Source organism: Vipera berus (assembly GCF_964194415.1).
Source record: "Vipera berus genome assembly, chromosome: Z".
NCBI lineage: Eukaryota > Metazoa > Chordata > Lepidosauria > Squamata > Viperidae > Vipera > Vipera berus.
Window position 1 is genome coordinate 28530196 of NC_138205.1, and position 25924 is coordinate 28556119.

General features: G+C 39.0%; 1 protein-coding gene across 1 annotated transcript in view; it reads right to left on the minus strand.

Annotated features, from left to right (window-relative positions):
* Positions 1 to 25924, minus strand: part of LOC308678247 (RNA binding protein fox-1 homolog 1-like) — a 44229-nt gene that overhangs the window by 15670 nt on the left and 2635 nt on the right. The window contains exons 2-6 of the mRNA XM_081345312.1: positions 12898 to 13119; positions 3175 to 3318; positions 2719 to 2772; positions 1424 to 1516; positions 1074 to 1134 (exon numbers count right to left, since the gene is read on the minus strand). Of these exons, the coding sequence (XP_081201438.1) occupies positions 1074 to 1134; positions 1424 to 1516; positions 2719 to 2772; positions 3175 to 3318; positions 12898 to 13119 (574 nt within the window). The remainder of the gene's footprint in view (positions 1 to 1073; positions 1135 to 1423; positions 1517 to 2718; positions 2773 to 3174; positions 3319 to 12897; positions 13120 to 25924) is intronic.

Here is a 25924-nt window from a genome sequence, read left to right on the forward strand (position 1 = left end):
CTAACTGGAAGATATAAGCTGGGTTTGTCCGATATTCTTAACCTGGTTATTGAACAAGATCATTTCCTGAGTTTACACATTATTCTTGAACAATGAGACTTTCTGAAGCATTTGCACCCAGCAAAAGTAAGAAAAAACCCCAAACTGGCTGCATTTGCATAACATAAAAAGGTAAAGGTTTCCCCGCACATGCATGCTAGTCGTTTCCGACTCTAGGGGCCGGTGCTCATCTCTGTTTCAAAGCCGAAGACCCGCCAAACTGCCGACCTTCTGATCAACAAGCTCAGCGTCCTAACCCACTGAGCCACCACGTCCCTTTGCATAACATATTAAGCCACAAAAAATTAATAAAGGTGAACAAGTCTATACCAGTCCAATAAAGTATGTTGTGTATCACAGGAGCAAATAAAAAAGACACAGAGCACTGTGTCAGTCAGAATGGCAGCTTTCTTGTCACTGGAGATGTATCATCATTATTTATTTATTTAATTGGATTATCACATCCTTCCTGTGCCCAGAGAGTCATGGCCAGTGACATCATAACATCCTTGGTTTGGATAGGGACAAAATTTTCAGTACGTTTTTGCAAGGTTTTTGGGTAGTAGTGGTGAATGGATGCGTTTAACCTGGCAAATGATTAAGGATGCTTTTGGCTTATTAACCTCCTCCAAATCAGAATTAGTGATTTGGGGATAGAGCTGGAAGGTTTTTGAGGTTAAGCTTCTGAAAGTTTATGAGACATCAATTAATTCCTTAAAACCCCTAAATGAAAAAATGAAAATGAAAAAAAGGCAGAAAAACCATAGCCATTCCAAAGTTGGGGGTTCTGGAGATTAAAATAGAAATCTGGAGTCTGGGGGAAGATAGTGGGCGAATCACAAGTGTCTTGCCTTAGCCCCAAGCACTTACTTGCCCTGCTAAGGGTGCCACCCAAAGATGCCACGAAGTCAGAAAAACCAAAGAGCTGCCTTGAATAAAAGCAGGCCTTGGCTGTCATACTCTAGTGAGAGAACTCTGGACTATTTGTTTTAAATATGGCATTTAGAAGCAAGCATATTGCATTCATTGCATACCATTCACCAGAGGTGCCACTGGAGGTTTCTTGGTGACTAAACGGGCAGTGGCATTATTCACCTGCATGGGAGAAAAAAAGCAGGAAGTCAGATCAAAGTGCAACAAGATGTAGTTAGTTAGAGTAGGAAAGGCAGACTAACATTATACTTTGAAGAAGTCTTTGCAAGACTTTGGTTGAACTCATGAATAAATCTATTCAGTATTTCTTGCATACAGCATATCCTGCTCCCCTGTTAAGTGTAACATTAAGTCTTGGAAGGGGAACCTTCAGCCAAGTAGAAAATACCATGTTGAGCAAAAAACTGGTAGGCTGATATATGTTTGTATGATACGTAGATTAAACTCTCACCTCGATTTTCCTCCCTTCAACAATACTGCTATTCAGTTTTTCTCGTGCTCGGTCAGCATCTTGGCTGTTTTCAAAGGTGACAAACCCAAAACCCTAAGAGAACAGAAGATCTGTGTCATTGTGGAGCAAACTGGAAAGACTGACTTACATTGCAAAGACAATCAGAAGGCTGTGCGACTTTCAGATTAAATGATAAAAAATGAGTCTTCTGTAGTTTCTGTGTGATCCTGGAAAAAGACGAGGCTGCTTCAAAAAGTTGCAGACATGGCCTTTCTCCTTTAAACAGAGACTGTGTCTATGTGGTGGAGGAATAACTGAAATGTTTGAAAACATTATTCTGTAATGCGCTCCCTACATAGGTGCTCACCATGAATTATTAGTTCCATTCTTCACTAAGTATTCTGATTTATGTTAAAGGATTATCAGATTAACCTGATTTTATTTCTTTGACCACAGCCAAGAATTGTTTTATAGTTTGCACAGTACATCATATTTACTCTAACCTTTTTAAAGATATTTTAGAACAATTCATTTCCCTTTTATCCTAATTAATTGTGAATTTTGTGTTTTACCTGCTAGTCTAGGACCAAATAAAGATTGATTGATTGATTGACTGGCATAATCTCTCTTGGCACTCTAAAGTATCGTTTTGTTTCAAATCCAATGCATTTCAACCCTAGTAATTCACTCTACTGATCTTGCTGCCAATCCTGAGACCTTTTTGACTTCAGCAACCTTGGAGCATTGGAATTAGAAATACTAAGCCAAAGAAATCAAAATATATTACCTTTTATTTATTAAGCTTCTCACCTATTTCTCTGTGAAGAGCTTATCAATTTACACAACCATTACTTTCTGGTTATTCTCTTTCTGATGACCCATTCACTTTTCCACTATATTTTTGTTTTGCCATCTCTATATGATCAAATCATCACAACAAAAAGATACTATACCTGATATTCAGGTATTTTTAAAGAAATTTTGCCATTTACAAAGCCTGCATTTCATATTGTCTCCAATAAGGTGGATAAATGTGTCAAGGCAATTTTATCTATCCATCCATCCATCCAATTTATTTGCTTCCCCTGTTGAGGTTCAGGCAACTCTGAATAACTAGCAAAAGTTTTGGCTGCATTACTAGGATTCCTAATATTAATGTGACCTTGCAATGAAATGGCATTGCTTGCCAAGCAAGATGGATTTGCCAAGTGCCATCAGCAAATCCTAAACTTCTTTTCCTCTGAGAGCACAGACAATCCACAGCCTTCCTTTGGAAGCCCTTCTCCATACAGTACCTTTGAGCCACGCTCATTAAAGATGATTTCCACGTCGAGGATTTTTCCAAATTGCTGGAAAATAGGAAGAAAATCAACCATTGTCAGAATGACAATGCACAGCCCAGTTTTTATCAAGAGATTATATCATATACAGGCCCAAATTATATACTGGCATATATTTGTTGAAAGAATATGCTTGATTATTTGGTTTGTTTTTCTACCCCAAAACCAATGTTCTTCGGCTGAGATTAATTCATATATAGGGCCCAAAATATATGACAGTATTTATTGAAAATATATGCTTGTTTTTCACTCTATACCCCCAAACCAATGTTCTTCAGATGAGTTGGTGCTTCCCGATTTCAAGATTTGGTGTGTTTTTTTAACTAAAGAAACCAAAATAAATGAACAGATTAAGGAACCCAGCATTGACTTCAGGTGAGTCTCTTTAGGGATGGGGTAGAACTGACTTACTCCAAACATCTGTCGCAGGTCAGGGTCACGGAAGCGGAAGGGAATGTTGGACACATGTAAGCGCTTTGGCTGGGCTTTGTTCTCCTCACTTTCTGCATCCTCTGTCTCTGGAGATAGCTCAGGTGCAGGGACCTCTTCGGGTTGCTACGGAAAAGGGTGGGAGGGGAAGAAAGCAAGATCACACACATCCCTGGGTCAACTCTCACCATATTCACTAAGAGAGGGATCTTCCAAATTTTGTAATTCAGCCACGGGTGAGAAAAGTTGGCTGAACTTGTCTGAGAAGAGGCTGAATTCAATTCAAATTGGAGGCAGTCACAAGGGAAGATGCTGAACTTTGTAATATGAGGACTGCAGTTCATGGAAAGAAACACAGATGCCATGAGGAAAAAGGAAGACTTATACAGCAGTATCTCCATGATAAATGTATTGGCATTTATTTATTTATTTTATACACCACCCATCTCATTTTTATTATATAGGAGAAACCATAAAGGTTAAGTTACATAGGGTGGCAGCAGTCCCCTTCCCTCCTCTATAAAACTTGGCGATCATCATCCTACACCATTCTCATGTTGAATCTTGAAAACTATTTTTAAGCTAAGGACCTATTGAGCTAGAAGTGTCTTCCTCATCTAGAATGACCCTTCTAGGGTTTTAGTAAAGAATGCTTGACATTTTCTCCAGCCACATGGCTGGAGATTTCAGGAATCTAATGTCCCAATTCTCTCGGAAGGTACCAATTGGACAAAAGATTGCTTTGAGCAAAGTCAAATGCATGAGTCCTTCTGCCAGTGCAACGAGGTATTCTTCAGTGGGCTTAGCTCAGATAATAAAACGCCTAATTCTTTCTATGTTTTCTAGACTATTGGTTGCATCTGGCTTATGATATAAGAGAAGATATATCAGAACTGACTCCTGGTTCCTTTTTCCTATTGTTTCTATTGTTTCCTATTACCTCCACTAATTTTCAAATAGCACAGTATTCACTAAGAAGCTACAGATAAATGTAAATAATTACATATATATAAAACTGCAAAGAATAATTCCTAAGATGATATCATTAAGAATCCAAGTGGAAGATCCTAGGTTTTTGACCATTTTGTCAAGCAATTAACTAATGAAGAAAAGTAGCCCATCTAAGGCAAAATTTCTAGCCTAATTATGTTTCAGATGGACCAATATTTTGTGTGCATGGGTATCTTCTAACATCAGGGAGCATTTTATCAAACCTCTAATTCCTACAGGCATAAGTGATGCTAGCTGAGCATAATAATGTGAATGGTTGTTTTTCCCCCCTAGCTAGGAGGAACTGCATTAAAGGAACAAACAGTTACCAAACTCCCATCACTTTAGGTTCTCAGGCCTATTTTTTGCCCTTTAAAAACCACCCATAGAATTGCTAACTTCATGAATGGGGTCATAGTAAGAGTTTCTTCCTCTAGATATATGACTGCACATTAATTTTATCTAACAGTAATGGCTTTGAGATCTGAGAAATCCAGAGTTCTTCCTCATGTCTTGCAAATCTCAATTTCAATATAAAATCCATTATTTCCCTTTAAAGGGAATGGTGCTTTTTTTTCTTTGCAAGCTTCACCACCCACACATCCAAAAAAAAAAAAGAATTCACCGAGAACATATTTCAATGCACCAGCAAACATTCTGTCTTGGGTTAGCGAACAGGACAGACACATGGCAGCATACAGAAAACCGTTAGTGGAGAGAAGCAAGACTGGCTGAGTGGATGTAATTTATGACAAAGTTGTGGAGAAGATCTGAGGGCCTGGTGGCAGAGAACCAACCCAGACCCACATCTCTTTCTTCTCCATGCAGGTGGCCCTTCTTATTCCACAATGCAACTTCCACGATGCAGCATTCTGAGAACAGACCAAATGTGCACAGCCTCTGTCTTGCAATGTCAGAAGTGCTGAAGGATTGGGGGAAGAAGAGAAGAGCCAGAAGAGCAATTAATCTGGCGAGGGGTGGGAAGGACGTTGAACTTGTCTTCAAAATTCCTGCCACAGATTAGCCATGAGAGGGCACGGCCTATAAAGGGCATGCATGATCACCTATGGATGCACCTACCAGAAAAAATAGCAGGCATGTCAAAAAAGGATTTGTGGGGTTGTTACAACTTCAAACACAGATTGAGGTAAACACAATTGGCTGGATTCACATCATGCTAAAGGGGTAAACTATTTTTCACATATCATGATGGCTAAAGTTATAGGAGCAAGCAAGTTCCCCTTTGAGCAAAACATAATGCACAAACCGGACCAGTTTATTTAAAGCAGTAGTCATATGATCCAGTAGCAATGGCTACAGCATGAGAGATTAATCACAAAACAAGACTAACTGTGTATGAATGGAAAGAGATACTGTACACGGTATGTATATGGTAAAAAGTGCAATGAGATTCCAAGTAGAAGAATACCCCACCGAATGCTTACCTACATGCCTGCAATGCCACCTACCCTTTATAAATTAATTTAGCCCCTAGTCTGAAGTAGTTTTAATTCTTTTGAACAGCCAAATACACTGAGAAAACTGTGTTTGCAGTACATTTCCACAGAAGAATATTAGCAGATAGCAAAAGGCAAGATTTTCCATAACATCTACGTGTAGGAATTATTTCATAAGGAGCTGAGCATTTAGTTATATGAGCCCTTCCTGCTATCTAAAACGATACAATCCAGAAATAGGTTTGCTGCTCTATCATCTACCATCTATAAAAAAACAGGTCTATTTTAAGTCAAACTATCTGGAACATATATTATTCAGTTGAACTAATTTAATATGTGTTATGAATTTTTAATTTGAATTTGATTATGCCCTTAGGCTGGAAAAAATATAGCATCTTCCTTCTCAACATTCTCTAAATTTTTAAATTCTGAAGGCTGGCATTTATTTTTTTCCAAAAACAGAAGGGCTCGATCTGAGTTGGAACCTGAAGCATCTTTTTATATTTTGTCAGGAAGCGTATCTTTAGTGTGTAGCAATGTGTTTTATTCACTACCAAACCAGGAACTGCACAGCAGACAAGAATAATGTTTCCCACCTTTTAAAAATGAAAAGCAGCTGTGCGAGGTAGTAGCTTTGAGCTGAAGCAAGGCAATGAAGTCAGTCTTCTCCAACCTTTCCCTCCTGAATTTCCATTGAGAAACATGTCTCATGAGCTGCTTTTGCTTGCCCAGAGACAGTTATGAACCCGGAGGGAATCGGGCACAGATCAATCTTCCTGTTCTATGGTTCTCCCTTTTATTTCTGAATCCTAACCAGAATGATATCCAATGTACACACCCTTCTGTGAACATGCTTACAGACTAGGGAACAGGACAGTGATTCTGCTTGTCTTAGCACACAACACCTGTGTGTAGTATTAAAGCACATGGACACACAATTCTAGCCACTCCCAAATGCAGACAACCCCCCAAGCAGTAGCCATACCCCTCAGTCCACCAAATCCTCCCCTGTGCTCCCATTCCTCTACTCATCCCCAGGGCAACACAAAACCCTAGTTCCCATTGTCACACCCACCTCCCACTAGCCAGATGGATTCCTCCAAAAGGTTCAGAGTCCTGCTTATAAAGACAAGTTCAACAGGGATTAAATTCTTTCCAATAGGGCCCAACATTTGTTGGGAGGATAAAATGCAGAGGGAATGGTGGGATGGGGGGGGGGGGAGTTCAAGTGTCAGGCTGAGAAGACAGGCAGGTGCAGTTGCGCAGTGAGTAGGTTAACTATTCATGTATTAATGAGACTAGAGCCAGAGAAATGTGATGGAGTCCAAGATGCCTGGAAGAAAACCTGAGCTCGGCAGGAGGTCCGCACACGTTGCCATTAGCACCTCGGAAAAGGCCCTAGTCCAGGAAAGACACAAGGAGTCATTGCAAAGACAGCTTTGCTACAAAGCTAGCAGCAGCTCTCATGTTCCATGAGGGGAAAAAGAAAAAAGAAAACACACAGATGAGTTACAACAACACCCTCTGTTTGGTCCACCAAGAAAAGTGCATAAAGGATGTATCAGTAACTAAAACATACGATCTGCTATGGAAAAAAAAGCTACAAAACTTACACAAAGAGGGGAAAAACAGACAGGACTGCTACTATTTCTGCCAACACATTCAACATAAATTAAGCACTTATATTAAGCATTCTAGACATAATTTGACACTCAAAATGGTGTGGGGAAAAAAATTGGACAGAGTCATACTTATCTATAGTAAGTACATCTTTAATAAAATACCGCTGTTTAAATTTCCAGCACATCACCCAAAGCACAGCCACGATTCAGTAGTATCTGAGCTGGGGCTGGGGGTCACACAGAGTCTAATCCCAGCAACATCAGATTGCAGAAGTTAGGAGGTGAAAGTAAAAAAGGGAGATGCAAGCATATGGCCAAGCATGAGCAAAGCTCACTCTCCCTTGAGGTATTTTGGCATTTATTTACTGAACAGAAAACAAAAATCAGAAATTGCATGGGTGTACAAGAGCCAGGTGCTGAATTGGCAAGCAGGTTTGCCAACTTTGGAAAAAGTCCCTGCAGTTGTCTTTAAAAACAATATGAATTAAAGGAATTAGCTGGTGATTATATGGGTATGAAAAAATTGCCCTGCTGGTTTCTGCAACTTATATACTACTGTTAGATTCATAAGAAAAAGAGAAGTGATTTGAATCCCTTCCTCCATGTTTCTTTTTTTTCCTCTGGGCAGTTGGCAACCCAATTAGTTTGGATATTAAGCTAGAAGGGCAGAGTGTAAATTAGTCTATGAAAGAGACTTGAATAGCAAAGAAAGGTCCTCTTAGAAGCTTTGAGCCTGCCCTAAGGCAACTTGCTTCAGGACCAATCAAGATTTTTAATTATCTGAGTAAAATGATGCTCTCTACCCGGTTGTCAGGATGCAAAAAACCCTAAACTTTCAAAAATGATTTGGCATTTGGGACTGAAAATCCCACAATCTCTCCATGGCCACAAAATGATGGCAAAAACCAATACAAATGTCAGTCTAATTTCCATCCTATTGTAATCACCTCAAATCTGCTCAAGTCAACTCTGCATTTCTCTTCATGGTAATTAATTTATTAAATTTATTGAATTTTTTATGCTGCCCATCTCTCCTACAAGATGACTCTGATCTATCTTATCTTGTAGGTCTATCCTTGCTTCAAGAGATAGATAGTGGGATGTTTTTGAAAAAGCTCATTTTGTTAATTTATTTATTATTTTGTCACCTTGGAGAGGGAAACAAATGTTGTTTGGACTTCTTGTCTTGGGCATGAAACAGTCTCTGGAAATCTCTGCTTACAATTCATAAGAGGACGTGGTGTCCTTGAAATGAGGTTATTGGCTATGTGCTAGTTGTCCACGTGGAGATAAACAGCTGCTGGTGAAGATGGTGAAAGATCTGGGGCAGGGGGAGGAGGTGAAAGATAGAGCAGGGAATCTGATACGGGTGCAGCTGTTGGCTGGAGAAAGGCATCATTACCCAATATGGTCACCAAATCCACTGCCTCTGTTGCTGGATTAGAGAGAAGGGAGGATTCTATGGCCTTGTGAGGTGGAAAACTAAGGAGAGATTTTATGGTGCACCCAAATGAGAAATTATTGGATCCTCTGGAGTTTAGCACCCAAGTCTTTGGATTTGAAACCTTTCCATTCTACCTGTTTGAAAGATAATTACCTGATCTTTATACCTCAAGCTATTTAATTTTTTCCAAGCCAAAGATCTTATTTGGCCTTAACGGTCAATACTCCCCCCCCAGTAACAGGACCAAGTTTACTATATTTATTTCTTTTCTAATATTTAATTAAGTAAGCAATCAATATGCTTACTCTACAGTTGTGTATTTATTTATTCCCTGCTTCTTCCACTTTCAATTTGATGGTATTTGGTGAGGCCACACACAATAATTTCTGGCACCATACACAGCCCTCAGTTTTATTCCTCTGATACATGTGTTTAAAAATATCTTTCTCTCTCAGGATAGTGGCAATAAAGCAAAAAATCAAAATTAACCAAACATCAAATTGTCCATCAATGGACATTTCTCTGGTCACAAACAATCAGTTAGGCTTACCTCAGGCAACCAAGAAGGAATGCCTGTTTTCAAAGCTTTGTTTAAATTAACACTATTAACTTTATTACTTTATAAAGAACCATATATTTGTATAGTTATGTTCTGTGTATTAATAGCCATCAAAAAATACAAGTAGATAGTGCATTAAGCACCATAGAATTTTGGCAAACAGGCTTTGACCCAATAAAAAACCCTCTTACTCTCATATTTACACCAATATTTAACTTCACTGCTCACTTTTGGCCCAAATAGTTTTCAACAACTATGTGACTCTTACTGTAATGACAGTGATCTGCCTCTCCGTGTCTCCTCTAATGTTTTGGTTTATGAAAGGCTATATGACCCACAGCAGTCTTGCTATGAGGAAGCTACCCAGCAGATGTAGTGCTCACAAAACTCAAGATGTGGCCCCCAGTCAAAACACTGGAGGATTTCAAAGTAGTTGGGTTGTCAACTGGCCGGCAGATTGAGGGAGTAAATCTGTTACTGTTCAGATAGACTATAATATCCACAGTCTGCTATGTTGCTTGGACCTGTAGTTCAAATATCTAGAAAATACTAGGTTGTTTCACTGAGCTTGTCTCTCTAGCAGAATCTGGATTGGTTTGTCCTGCTATTAATTACAACAAATTATCTAATTGCCCTTAAGGGATCAGCTATGGATGCAACATTTTCAGTACTGTATTCTATATATTTTAAGAAGACATTTGGGATTCAGCACTGAAAATTGCCAGCAACCAAGTGGTAGGTATGTCATAGAAATGTGAGAGAGTCCAGCAAGAGCTGCAGGCTATATTTTATCATGCATCAACATCAAAGCATAATGCTTCTCTAGAGAACAACAGAGTCTTGCAGCTTATTTACAGAGAACAAATATATTCTGAAAACTGCTGGAAGTAATGTCTCTACTATCACAGTCAAAAAGCAAACAGACTCAATTGTGGAACTTCCTGCTGGGATTTAACTGCTTGAGCCAATCCAGGGGGGAAAATAGAATATTGATACAGATAGCAAAATGTCTCAGGCAAATTCTGTACCTGTCAGCAATGTTGATGGAAAAAGACACTGCCAAGACAGAAATATCTGACTTCATGATTAAGCAGACATACATTAGGGGCATTCACACTGCAGCTCCCCATACTCTACCAGATCTGATACTTTCTCTCTTCTTTCTATAATTCTGGTATGCATGAAGGTGGATGGCAACGAATCAATATTCCTGTTTGAGTACAGAGAAGCATCCAAACATTCTGCGCTGCAAGGTTGAAGGAAACTGGTACATTATGGAATTCTGTACTCTCTTCGACCATGGCTTAGGAGGAATGGATATGACAAGAGATCTAAAATTCCTATGATCACAATTCCACAAATAACAAAATCATTAGAAAGGAAATGGTGCAGGGTAGGAGGATGGGCTCTAGATAGCAAATAATTGACAGAATGAAGGATGCATTAGCCTTCATTTGTATGTATTATTTTAAATAATACCTCCTTCTCAGTCCCAAAGAAACCAACCTTACTTCTGGCTTTAGCCATCCCTTCCAGTTTTTCTTTGGAAATATTCAAGGAGGGAACTAAACTGCATTAAAATAAAAAAAAACACAAATGTGTAGATTGAGCCTAAGTACAAAGCAGCCCTGAATGAGAGCAAACAATAACAAGTGAAGCCCTTGCATGTTGCTTTGGAAAGGAGTAGAGACGCAGTGAATACTGTCGAGTTCACAATTTTTTTTAAAAAAAAAATGGACCAGAAGTGGATTTGGAAGGACAGGGACTAGCTTTTATTAGAGTAGGAAAAAGAACTAAGGACTGACTGGAAGCCTTTTATAGACTTTTGGTGTAAAAATAAAATTTGTGGTTCATGGTTTTGATGATTAGACAGCATAAGTTATAGAAAGAATATTGTGATATAACTTGAAAGGTTAAAATATAATTATACTTCTAACTATGGTGAGGCATATCAAAAGCCATTTCTTTGTAGTTTTTTCCTTCTGTTTTTCAACTTTTTTCTTTTCATGCACTTTTTGCTTTTTCTTGGCTTTTTCCTTTTTCCTTTACTTCATATTATTATCTTTTAAAAAAAATGTCAGTAAAAATCATACAAAAGAATTATAAAAAGAAAAAAGTGAAAGTTTAAGTTATATTAGGAACCGCTGGTCCAAGAACTCAGTCAAGGTGTTCCATATATTGTATTACGTTTTGTGGGTTTGCATCTTAAGACTTCACAAGCATCCATGGAGAGTGAATAAGTACTAGATATTCTACAGAAAGTAAATCACCATTTACAGATGTTCAATAAGAGACATGTTTTCAGCGTTCCAAAATTTCTTGAAAGTCCTGATATATGGTAAATTCAAGGCCCTGAATAATTTATCTGGCTTTAGATTAAGGTATATGTATTGATATAAATTTTGTTTTCTAAGAAACTGGGATTAGGATAAGAGAAGAAAAAGTTTGCTTGAATGGAAGGGGTACATAGGGAGATGGTGGACAACCAGAAAGAATCTGGGTCCAAGGAAATCACTAAGATAGCAAATGAATATGGCAATGAAGATGTTAAGGAACACAGGGACCCAGGTTTTTACCTACCCTCAGCTAAGAGAGTATAGTGGGTTACTTTGAGGCTGTGTGTCTGTCCCTATCTCACACACACCCCAGGATTGTTGTAATGTAAAAAGTAGGAGGGCTACTTATACATGCCACCTTGAACTCCTGATTGAAAAGTTCAAAACTAATAAACCAATCCTTGGGAAAAGAGCAATTCCCTAGAATTGGCAGATATGAAGGAAAGGAAAAGGAAATGTGCATGATCCCAGACGAATTGGTGATAGAACTTCCTTATTGACCGAAATGTGTTAAATCTAAAGGACGGTCTGAGCACCTACTATACCTATACTGCAGAAAGGCTCAGCAACATTTACATGCAACAGAACCTCACAGATATGTAATGGTTATTCTATATTTATTGTACAAAATGAAAAGTGCAAGTCTTTTCTGGCTCTGAAGATATATCTTTTGACAATTCTGTTCATCTCCAGTTTCTCCCCACTTCCCGCCTCTAGAAATGAGGGGAGCTGCTTGGGTTTGAGTTTTTACCATGGTCAGAGATGCTCTTTCTACTGCTTCAGTCATACTAAGGCTTTCATTCAAACTTGGGAATCCAAATGGCTGGGGGATCTAAGGAAGCCCCAAGCATTTGAGTTCAGCAAAATCGTGTATACCAAACCTTTTGTATGGGGAAGCTCTAATTTAATTCACTCCCTAAATGACCCTTACCTTTCGGAAAACCCAGCCATCAAACATGCCACTGTGAATGATGCTATCCCTTCCATGAAACAGCAGAGAATTTTGATAGCTGGATAGTTAACAAATAGATAACATGAAAATACAACAAATCAGGGTTCAAATACAGAGATGCAGGAAGAGGATGTGATGGAAATGAAATGCAGACCAACTAATACCCTTTATAGCTTGTCTTGTTTCTGCCAGAGAATGCCAGAACCTGTTCTTGAGAAATACCTAAGAAATGATCACACTTATTTTGCAGGCTAGGACCTATTGCTGACTTCCCCAACTACCCCACTGGTTGCCCTTCTCTTGGCATTTCCTTCATGAGGGCTAGATAACCAACCCTCCACTTACGGCAGGAGGTGGAGGCAATGGCAGAGGGTCCGATGCAGTTGTGCCCTGCTCAGGGAAGATGCGCAGGCTGTGATCCAGGGCAGTTGGAGATGGGTACTCAGATGGGGTGCTATGGAGATGGTATTGTGGGGGGAGCCGGGCCTGGGGTGGCGGCGGTGGGTACTGAGCTGGAAATGTCTGTGTCATGGCATCAGTAGGTGGTACTGCAGCATCTGGACTACCCTGGAGGAATAAAAATAAAAAGAAAATGAAATTGACCACTGCCACAACCTGTGAGTCAAGAGAAGCAAGGTAACGATTTTCTGAAGCAGACTCTTGAGAATAAAATATAAAATCCCCATATCCACTAAGGCTTATCCCTCTGTGCTCAAACTGCCCTGGAAACACATACACATCTGACATTGTATGGGAGAGGGAGAGGGAGAGAGAGGTGGGGGGGGGGAGAGAGAATCTCAAATTCTTTCAAAACCAATTCTGTCCTCTCCTACAACTTTTGTTATATAGCTGAAGAGATAAGGGTAACCCATTACAATAGCCACACAACAAATATAATAAAGAAATACAGTAGAGAACTCCAGTGTCTGTGAATGTATATATGTGTGTACACTCAGAGAATATATCCGAACATACAAACTACTGAGCCAGCATACGCACTTCAAATCCTGACTAGCTATAAAAATGGCAAGTGAAATAAAATGTCCTTAACCTTAATAATGAAAAAAGCCCTAAATTCATTCTAATTCTGATGATAACAAGCATCTGGTCATATAACTAGGGCGCCTGAGAAATGGAGCAGAAGGATCCTAGCTAATACACTCTCCTCTCTCCTTAGTTTTGCAACCCGTGCGACCAATTGCTTCCCCTTCTGTTCCCTCCCCCACGAGAAAAACCAAAGGTCCCAGCTTCCAAAACCTAGGCGGAGGGCAGAGGGAAAATTCTGAAAAGTTTTTAGTATTTCACCCACCTACACCAACAGGCCCCATCCCTTGCCACCTATGCTGCGAATCGCTGCCACGCTGAGAAGGATGCTTGGAGTAAAACACCCACCCATCCAGACGTCCCTTCCTCAGCCTATCCCCACGACTATAAAGGCATCCCTTGTGTCTTTCTCTCAGCCAATGAGCATGAACCTCGGCGCGTACGGGTTCTCGGATTGGCTGCTCTCTTATCAGTTCTCCCGCCCACACTCTCTCTGCTCTTCTTTGGAGCTGCTGTGCCGGCTTTGTCTTTTCAGCTGTTTGAAGAAAAGCGGCGGGGGAGGGGTAATGAAAAGTTCTTTTTTTAAAAAAACCAGATCTGATAAAGGCGGCCGCCGACAGCTGCAGATTTTTCTTGGAATTTGCAATTTGTCCTGCGGTGGCTTAGCACCTGTCCCACCTGCCCAAAGGCAGGCGTGGGGATTAATGGGAGCCAGATTTGGGAAAATGCAAAACTGGGAGATATTTTTAGGACTTGAATTGATGCCTCAAACAAAAGCAAGCAAGTTTGTTTTGCTCAAGACTTCTTTTCAAGGCCAGAGTAGTTAATCCAGTAATTGCTGAATGTTTTGGTCAACAGATCCCAACATAACTGAATCTTGCAATTACAGTAAAATGGGTCAACCTATGACCAGATCCAATTTTTGGATCGTTTTGGTCGTGTTGTTAAGTGAACACTGTGGGCTTTAAGCAGTGCTTTTTTTCTAAAAAAAAAAAAAAAGTGCCGGAACTCTCATCTTGGCGGCACAGGAGGGAGGGTGGGGGGGCGGTGCTGCTGCAGTTACAGGTACGAAGGGTGTTGGTGGCGGGCTCCCCTCCCTGGGGCCGGGGCCGGCGCGGCTGGTGCTATGGGAGCAGCAGAGCCCACTCTATATGGCGGGGCTGTGCAATGCGGGCAGCGGAGGCGGTGCGGGCCAGGCGATGTTTTGATCTTATAATTTTAAAAATATATTTTTTCTGTTGTAAGTTTCCCCAAACCTCGCCATGTGGATTGCATACAAATATTATATAATTGGTAAATAAAGGTAGAACATATGTTAAATATAAATCAAATGATAATATGCTTCCCTACAAAGTCAATTCTTGCTCAATGACAGACCAAGGAGTTAACTTGGAAAGGCAAGAGGAAAATCTAGAAGAGGTCTGTGCAGCTCTTCAACATCTTCATCAACGATTTGGATGAGGGGATAGATAGGGAACTCATCAAATTTGCAGACAACACCAAGCTGGCAGGAATAGCCAATACTCCAGAAGATAGGCTTAAGATGCAGGAGGATCTGGACAGACTCGAACACTGGGCACTATCTAACAAAATGAAATTCAATTGTGAAAAAAGTAAGGTTCTACATTTAGGCAGGAAAAATCAAATGCACAGGTATAGTATAGGTGGTACCTTGCTCAATAGTAGTAACTGTGAGAGAGATCTTGGATCCTAGTGGACAATCACTTAAATATGAGCCAGCAGTGTGCTGCAGCTGCCAAAAAAGCCAACACAGTGCTAGGCTGCATTAACAGAGGGACAGAATCAAGATCACTTGAAGTACTAATGTTCCAATATCTCAGAGGCTGCCACAAAGAAGAGGGAGTCAAGCTATTCTCCAAAGCACCTGAAAGCAGGACAAGAAGCAACAGATGGAAAGTAGTCAAGGAGAGAGGCAACCTAGAACTAAGGAGAAATTTCCTGACAGTTAGAACAACTAACCAGTGGAACAACCTGCCTCCAGAAGTGGTGAATGCTCCAACACTGGAAGTTTTTAAGAAGAGACTGGCCAGGGGGTTGGACTAGATGACCTCCAAGGTCCCTTCCAACTACTACTACTACTTCTTCTTCTTCTTCTTCTTCTTCTTCTTCTTCTTCTTCTTCTTCTTCTTCTTCTTCTTCTTCTTCTTCTTCTTCTTCTTCTTCTTCTTCTTCTCTTGTAGAAAGGAAAGGCCCACACTGATAAATTAAAAATCTTTGTGGTCTGCAAAGGAATGCTGGTGGGCTAATCAATGATTTGGTGACTAGAGGAGCATCTACAGTGTTGGAGCTTGTGGTCATGGTAAGCCATGGAGGCACTAGGCAACATGACTTTCAGGGCAGTGGTAGTGATTTTATTACTTTAAAAAAAAAGTCTGTGCTCTGTCCAAGGGTGCTTGGTAGGCTGCATGTACAGGCCTGGTCTAGAATTCATTTTGGAGCATTCAACTATCTAGAGCAGGCATGTCAAACTCATTTTGTTTGAGGCAACTTTTTATAAACTTTTTACTGCTACTGCTAAGCTTGTAAGCCGCCCTGAGTCTTCGGAGAAGGGTGGGATATAAATGGAATTAAAATAAAATAAAAATAAAAAAATAAAAGAATTGCCATTAATTTGTTTTAATAAAATAATTTAAATCAATTTTTCACTTGATTTCAAATTAAATGAATGAGATTTTTTTAGTACAATTGCCAAATGCAATAAACTGGTTTTAGGTATATGTTACTGGAAGGAAAAAGCAATGCCTGTTGCGTTACTGATCCCCGAGAAACATTTGCATGTATCCTTAGAGTGCCATAGTTATGGATGAGAAATATTGGTTGCAAAGTTGGCATTTCTGGATGTAATACAGATATTTTGGACTTATTTTTGTTTCTTTGCATGTTTGGTATTTTTAAAAAGGCATATGCTACTGACTACGCTTATGCACATATGTAACATGATCACTGCTTGTCCAAAATTTTACTATACAGATAATACCCCCAGAAATTATTTTAGCCTTTTTAATAAATGTTGTTATTGATGTTAAGCTCACCAGAGAAAACATCATATATTGTTATGTATATACTAGGTTAATTATTTAAAGACTGAAGTGCAACATAACTAGATTCTAAATAATCTATTTTTCAAAACACACAACAGTCCAAACAGTATTTCTTTCCTGTTACCTTTGATTTCATTGCAAAGATGTTAACATAAGAAATAGATTATTTTGTTATCTAATTTTACCTTCCAAAAGACAGAAGCAGATGAAAAGTGTGAGTTTCTTTCCTGTTGGCTTTTCTGAATTAGCTGTTTTAGATTCTAAAAGTTTAGTTCCAAAAGAAGTAATCCTGTAAATAATTTTAATGTCCTCCTCTAGTGCAGGCTCTTTTATAACTCAAGGACTTCAACTCCCAGAATTCCTGAGCCAGCATGGCTCAGCTTGGAAACCTCTCCCTTTCCGCTCAGCATGGCTGTCCCAGGATTTCTGGGAGTTGAAGTCCACGAGTAATAAAAAAGAGCCAAGATTGCTAGCCCTGCAATAGGCTTAGGAAAACCAATAAGGGAGCTGGGTTGTTTGTTCGTTTGTTTTTTTGCAAAAAAAAAAAGGTTCTGGAACGCCGTTCTGAGCGCTCTATGAGAAAAAAAGCCCTGGCTTTAAGCAAACCCATTGTTAGCTGTGGGCTGTTTTTTTCAGAAACAATGACACATGACTTTGGGGTGCTGCAACGAACCATAAATAAGGGCCAGTTGATGAGCATCAATTTTTTTTCATTTTTTTGGTGCTCATCAACTGGCCCTTATTTATGGTTGTTGGCAGCACTCAGGTCATGTGACATTCAGTTTCTGCATGTCATGTGATCACAGAGTGATAATGATATCAAATCTTTGAAACTGGGTCATAAGTAGTTTTTCAGGGGTCTGTTACAGCTTTGAATGATCGTTATTCATTTGGTCATAAATTGAGGATTACCTGTAGAGGGAAATAGCTTGTATACTCATGGCTTAAATGAATAATTTTAAGTAAGGGTGCAGATTGTAGCACTTTGATCATTAAAAATTCCATTTGTTTTCAGTATTATATGGTCATCTCACAAAGCATCCAGCATTTTAACCACATATTGATGCTGAGGTTCACCTTGATCAGTGCTCCAACAATTTCAACAACTCACATTGCCATTAATACATGCAACCACATAAAGCCTGAATTTCAGGCTGTGGCTACCAAGTGGATTTTACCCCTCTTCTATAAAGACTGATGCTTGAAGAGGACTGATGAAAAAAAACTAATTAAAAATTGCTGTACCATATTGAATATGATTTTTCAGAGTCTACTTCCTACAGATTTTTTTGTCAAAAATAGAAACAGATTGGAAAGATAGATACAAGAAGATATCAGAAGAATATGAAGAAATTAAAAGTCTAGTTGTTTTTTATAATTAGTAAATGTGTCCTGGGTTGACATAATTGAATGCTAAGAGGAAATGTCCTCTTATAAGAAAAATAGATGGCAGGAATAAAGATTTTAATTTTGCCCAAATCTTTACTGTTATGTACTAGGCTTTTTGAGGGAATACCACGTGGGTTGTTGGAGCAGCTAACGGCTCTCCAGCAACCCAGACTACAAGTCTCCTGTGCTGCAATTGGCTATCTCCAGGCGGCAATGGTTGATTCAAACCTATTGGCTGCCGCCTAGGGGCTAGACTATATATTGTGGCTGGTTGCAGCCATTTGCTCCAGTACAGTCACAGCATGAAATAAATGATGAGTTACCCTGTACTCCATTTCGTGTCTTCATTCCTGAGTCAAAGAACCCGCTATTTAACATTTGCAATCTTGATTAGGGGTTAAATTTAACCTCATCATATTTAATTGACTGAGTTGATTTATTTTTCCTGTTTTTTATTTTACAAGTTACTAACCTCCCCTCCCTAACTTACTTAAGTGCATTATGAGAATAGGACTTATGGGTAACAGTTTTTGTCCCCTTACCCCTTCAAAGAATTATTCCATTTGTGAAATCTCACCTGTTCCCTGAAGACCCAGACCAGTACAACGATGAGTACAAACACATATGGTTGCATGTACGAGTTTACAAAAATAAGATCAAATCAGATTTCATTAAACAGATGCAGAAAGAGTTATTTATGAGCTCTGTCACTATGTTCAGCAAAGCACAACTGATGTTTTAGCAGGTTGTGTAAACTTTACTAATATTTATTTATTCATTCATTCATTCAATATACTGCTGTAAACCACAGATTCTACACAGCATACAACAATAAAACAGTAGATAAAACTCAGACTAATAGAACAGTAACTCAGATGATACTCATTATTTTTCCACACACACCCCAAAAAACTCCTCTCTGTAAATAGGATCCATTTTCACTTGGTTCATAGGTAATTAGGTATGTATTAACTTGGTCTCCAGAATCAAAGATAGAGGCCTCAAAGTGTAAACTTGTAATGGGGTCATATAACTTACTGTGATGTGTGAAACCAGACATTAAGATTTATAAGTCAATATTTATGATAAAGCATCATGTATGACACTGCAAATCTAGCCAAGTCTCATTAAGTGAACAAATCATAGGTAAACTTTAGTTTAAATATTGTATGAGCTCAATCATTGATATTGTTTGAAAGAAAGTGCATTTTTTTTGTATTAATAACAAGTAGAGATTGTTAATTTTTTGAATATGATAATTTCATAGGATCAAAGAATTGTTTTACAGAAATAGTCCAGTGTTAAATCCAGGTTTTATTCCATAGTGTTCAAATTGGGCCAAAACAAAAAGAAATGGGCATATAAATATGCACATACAAAATGGGAAGGGTTTGGACACAGAGTTGATTTGACCATCTTGCTTTGATTTCCTGCCCCTGCCTTGATGCTGCTTTTATTTTATTTTACTTTTTAGAAAAATACTTGCAAATGAAACAACATAAGCTGAAAGTTGTTTTAGAGTAGTAAACCAGTAAGTTGCTACTAAATGACTCACATGCCTGCTTAGTAGGACCACTTTATAATATCTCTCTTAGAAGTACCCACTTTCCACCTCCACACCAGTCTTCATCTATTTCTGTAACTGCAGAAGCACAAGAGCACACTTTGTTTCCAGATTTGTCCTTTGACCTATGTTAGCCAGAATTTACGTTCATTCCCAGTTGAACAAGAGTTAAAACTAATATATTCCTCTCCCCTCAAAAAAAAGGGAAAAAAAGAAGCATGATATGAAAACATATCAATTTGCAAGCACAACTTTGATAGTTTTCTATCCGGACAAATACTTTACAATTTCATTCACCTAATGCCATACTGAGCAGAATAGGAATGTAACTAGTGCAAAAGAGTGTCTCAGAAAATCCATAACTTATGTTGTCGACAATGGGTGAATAAGCAAAATCAAGATGCATGCATCACAAAAGGGGTGGGGCTTCCATTGCATAGTTGCAACTGCCATCTTGTCTTTTCTTAACCTTTCCTGCAGATGTCCCTGCTTGAGAAAGAGATGACTTCAGTTTTACTCTCTGTTAATATGTAATAATGTTTTTAAGTCTACAGAAAGTAACAAATGCTATGAAACAGAAATTCTGACATAAAATTCAAACTGGCCAAGAGACGTACAAAGATTTTGTCAAAGCAACTGATTAATATTCAATATAATCAACATTCTTAATTTAGAAGTGATGAATAGTTGAAGCTGAAAGTAAGTTTCAGCAAAAGATCAACTAGTATCGCTTTTCTTTTCTTTCCTTTTTTAAGCTTCAGTCTCATTTGTTTTAGGGAGATTTTTAAATAATAGCAGCACATTGCAAATGTCCAGGGATTGCTCACTAAATCATAGTCTTACTGTGGAAAAAAATGGAAGAGCAATGTAAGCATTTTTAGTTCGCATTTCTCTTGTGTCTGAATAAGCATATGGAAACTCAGTCCATAAACTCTAGAAACAGCTGTCTACATGAGTGTTTTACTCTGTCAGTGTGACAATTGTTTCAAGCACAGAACACACAGTATACATCCAAACCTGTCTGCATGCTATTGTCCCTTAAAACTGTGTTCCCTAGATGCTTTCATGATGGGGACTTTTGTGTAATTAAGCATTCTACATATTGTGCAGCATTAGAAGCAGATCACTGCTAGGGGAAGATTCTTCTACTTAAATTGGCAGAGAAAATCATGGCTTCAAGATTTGAGAGAATCCTTTGTTTTATAAGCTGATTTTATAAGCTCTAGTTGTGAAATTGACTACAGCTTGGACCAAATGTTAAGTGGGGACAGCAGGATCATGGAAGTCTCAGCTTTCTTCAAAGAAATAGTGATTAAGGAGGTTTTGATTTATTAAAAGAGAAAAATTACCTTAAATCCTCAGGAATAAATGAAAGATTGTTTGAAATCATGATGATCGACAGTCTATTGGATTAAAAAGCAAATGCTTAGCAGCTGAAGTAGCCAACTGCAGAGCTGTTGGTTGTTCAAAACATGTGTTTCTTTCTTGCCAGAGTTGCAAACTGTAAACCATACTATAAACAAAGCAGATACTATGTATACCAGTTGCTGTGTACTTATTTTTATTTATTTATTTATTTATTGAATTTATATACCGCCCTATTCCCGAAGGACTCAGGGTGGTTCACAGGGCAAGTTAAAAACAATACAAAAAGAGAGAATAAAATACAATTAAATTAATACAAGCCCACAAAATTAAGATAACATTAAAATTGAAATTTAAAATTAATTTAGTTTAATTTAATTTAATTTAATTTAATTTAAAATCCCTCAGTCCAGGCCAGACAATTCAAACAACCAAGTTTTTAAGTCCCGGCAAAACGAGCGAAGGTTGGGGGCAGTCCGAAGTTCCATCGGCAGTTCGTTCCAAAGGGTGGGCGCACCCACAGAGAACGCCCTCCCCCTGGGAATCACCCGCCGGCAATCTATAACCGGCGGAACCCTAAGGAGGCCCTCCCTGTGGGTGCGCACAGGACGATGGGAAGCTGATGCTGGCAGCAGGTGCTCCCTAAGGTAATCCGGACCCATGCCATTTAGGGCTTTATAGGTCATCACCAGCACCTTGAATCTCACCCGGAGGGCAACTGGAAGCCAATGCAGCTCACGGAGAAGAGGTGTTACATGAGAGTATCGGGAAACTCCCATTACTACTCGCGCAGCTGCATTCTGTACCAGCTGAAGCCTCCAAGTGGTCCTCAAGGGCAGCCCCATGTAGAGAGCATTGCAGTAGTCTAACCGGGAGGTCACAAGCTCATGAGTGACTGTGCGTAGGGCATCTCGGTCCAGATAGGGCCGCAACTGGGCCGCAATCTGAGCAGGAATTGTGTTTTGGAAGACTACTGCCCACCTACCAGGTATCTTATCCACAAAAACAGTTTCACTAAAGTCTTCTGTCTAAATCCACCTTCATTTTGGAGTTAGCAATGTGATCTGCTTATAATTAAATGTATGTCTCTGTGTGTGTGTTTATGTGTAATCAAGAAACTCACACACAGACAGAAACTGAAGAGAAGCTTAGTGTGATAGGAGGAGTACTTTGTACCACCTGTTTTCTAAAAATGTCTTTATCCATCCCATGGGAAAACAAGGGAGAATATAGATATGGATGACATTTGCCAGCCATCACTTGTTCAGAGACTGATGTACTTTCTCTCACTCCATCAAGACAAAATCTCTCTTGCAAACAGTATCACCAGGTAGTTTGAAAACCAGCCCTCCAACACTCTTTCTTATCATAGTTGGCTCCACTTTCAGCATTTATAAATAGCTCTATTTGACTATGGCACTTTCTTGTCACTCACTGCTCAAAAGGGCAGGGGTTCAGGAAGGCAAACACACTTGTAAATAAAACCTATATCAAGGAATCTTCTGGAGGTTTGGGGGAAAGTTTGATGAGGGGCATTTGGCAGGAAACTGGAGTAAGAGTTGTTAAGTGGACTTCTCTTTTGGAATCTTTTGCAGAATACCAGTCATAAGCACTATGCAATCCCACTTCACAAAGCTCTAATGTTTGGAATAATACCATATCATAAAATCTGTTGTTGCACTATTATGGACTGGGAAAATGCTCTCGATGTCTTTTCCTTGCATAGCAGGATGCTTTATATAGGACAAATTTAGTTCCCTTTTTGTCTAGGAAGAGATTTTCCAATATCTTGCAAACTTAAAAAAATAATGTTTATTGTTAATGCTCAGTGTTTGCTTTGCTTTGAATGATGTTAATATTAAGACACAAGCTTTTCAGCATGCTTTCAGGCACGTGGTTGGTAAATCTGTGACTTTCCCATATATAAATTTACTTCCTTCCTTCTGATATGATTCTAAGCAAGTGCCCAGTCATTGGCAATAATCTGTTCAAGATGAAGATCTTTTCAAGAAGCTTAATGTCTCTTTTGTACTAGACAACACAAGAAAATGTAGACCAGCAAGCTGACTGTGATATTGAAGTGCAATACATTTGGAGGGCATCAAGTAGAGGAAGCATGTTATAGGCCATGACCAGCACCTGCTGTGTATCCATTTCAAATTTGCCATTGCTCCAAGGACAAACATTATTTGCAATCTCTTAAACTACCTTTGCCTCTATCTTTTTTAGAGGTTTTGAAAATAAACAAACGTCTTTTAAATTTATAACCAGTGTGGTAGCAACAGCAGGTCCATCTTGACAGCAGTCTATGTCAAATTTCAAGTGGATTTATTTTTTTATTTAACGCATATCCTGCTTTTTTTTGGTTGTTAGAAAAATAACTCCAGGAATCACAATATATGTTTTAAGAACAAAACATAAAAATAAGACAATTGATGCATATTTGACTCAGGACAAAAGTATATTAACATAAATTGAAATTGAGCTCCCCCCAACTTTACTGCATCTCAACAATAAGAAGGGAGAGTTTTGTTGCACTTTCATAATTTAATACAGAGTCCTCTTACACTCAGTGTCACCTACTGGTTGAAAAATCAACCACCAAATACACTGGGGGGTTCAACCATTCCTTTTTATTATTTGACTTTATTTTTAATTATTTATAGTGGCTGCTTCTCCCAGGAGATTGATAAGTCTTCTCAGAAAAACAAAAAATCAATACACCCATGTCAAATAGCCCATCACTACCAAGGTTTTTCTGAGTAATGGGAAGAATTGATTTAAAATACAAAAATGTGAAGCTTGACCCAGAAAACTCTCAATGCAATTGTGCCTCTGGATTTTTCTATCTCCTTCAGGAAACTAATTTCATTCTCAAAATGTTTTGGTCAAGAAAAGAGCTTTTTCTATTCCGTGTTTGTGTGTGTGTGTGTGTGTGTGTGTGTGTGTGTGTGTGTGTGTGTGTGTAGATCAACTACTTTCCTATATGATCTCTCCAGCACATTTTTTATTTTTATTTTTTATTTTAATTCCATTTATATCCCGCCCTTCTCCGAAGACTCAGGGCGGCTTACAAGCTTAGCACATACATACACACATCTCAAATAGCAGGAATCCTGTCGGGCCTATTACTCTCCTGGCAGTTTAATATTCTTTTGTATATTCACTCTTCTTGTAGAGAAAATAAAAAATCACCAAAGCTGGCAGCAGCCAGCAATCAAATAAGAAGAAAATGTTTCTAGAACAAATTCCATTCTGAGACCATCACATCCCAGTTTATTCCCAAAGCATAATAAATTGCCTGTACAGGAAGCTTTGTATTGGGAGAAGGAGGAAAACATCCCTTTCAACTTGAAACTAAAGGTAGGTCTAGTCCAGGGGTAGGCAACCTTGGCTCTTTTATGACTCATGGACTTCAACTCCCAGAATTCCTGAGCCAGCCATGTTGAGGGGAAAGGGAGTTTCCAAGCTGAGCCATGGTGGCTCAGGAATTCTGGGAGTTGAAGTCCACGAGTCATAAAAGAGCCATGGTTGCCTACCCCTGGTCTAGGCCAAGAATGAGCTGAAGATAAAATCATCATCCCTCAAAAATGGATTAGTAAAGTCATTTTTATGAGGCTAGCAGGAGAGCCTAGAGAAGAAGGCATTCCATAGTTTATAATAATAATAATAATAATAATAATAATAATAATAATAATAATAATAATAATAATAATAATAATAATAATAATATATAAAGTTGGAAGGGACCTTGGAGGTCATCTAGTCCAACCCCCTGCTCCGGCAGGAAACCCTATACCATTTCAGGCAAATGGCTGTCCAGTCTCTTCTTAAAAACCTCCAGTGTTGGAGCATTCACCACCTCTGGAGGCAGGTTGTTCCACTGGTTAATTGTTCTAACTGTCAGGAAGTTTCTCCTTAGTTCTAGGTTGCTTCTCTCCTTGACTAGTTTCCATCCGTTGCTTCTTGTCCTGCTTTCCGGTGCTTTGGAGAATAACTTGACTCCCTCTTCTTTGTGGTAGCCCCTGAGATATTGGAACACTGCTATCATGTCACCCCTCACCCTTCTCTTCATTAAACTACACATACCCAATTCCAGCAACCGTTCCCTATATGTTTTAGCCTCCAGCCCCCTAATCATCTTGGTTGCTCTTCTCTGTACCCTTTCTAGAGTCTCAACATCTTTTTTACATCGTGGTGACCAAAACTGGATGCAGTATTCCAGGTGTGGCCTTACCAAAGCATTGTAAAGTGGTATTAGTACTTCACTTGATCTTGATTCTATCCCTCTGTTAATGCAGCCTAGCACTGTGTTGGCTTTTTTGGCAGCTGCAGCACACTGCTGGCTCATATTGAAGTGATTGTCTACTAAGACTCCGAGATCCCTCTCACAGTTACTACTATTGAGCAAGGTACCACCTATACTATACCTATGCATTTGATTTTTCCTGCCTAAATGTAGAACCTTACTTTTTTCACCATTGAATTTCATTTTGTTAGATAGTGCCCAGTGTTCGAGTCTGTCCAGATCCTTCTGTATCTTAAGCCTATCTTCTGGAGTATTGGCTATTCCTGCCAGCTTGGTGTCGTCTGCAAATTTGATGAGTTCCCCATCTATCCCCTCATCCAAATCATTAATGAAGATATTGAAGAGCACTGGGCCCAGAACAGAGCCATGTGAAAGAAGGCTCTTCTTAATGATTGCTAAGGTTCAGAAACACAGGTCATCCCTGCAGTGGATTTTCCTGCAGATCTTAATGTTCAAGTAAACTTATAAAAGGATAGACAGTTCTTCAGACAACCAGGCCCTAACCTTTAAGGATTGAAAGATTATCTTGAACTGTGCCTGTAATTAAATATGGATATTATATGACTCAGATTTAATTGCACTGATTAGTAACCAATGTCCTCATTTTAGCGTCTTCATATTGCATCATCTGAGGTTTCT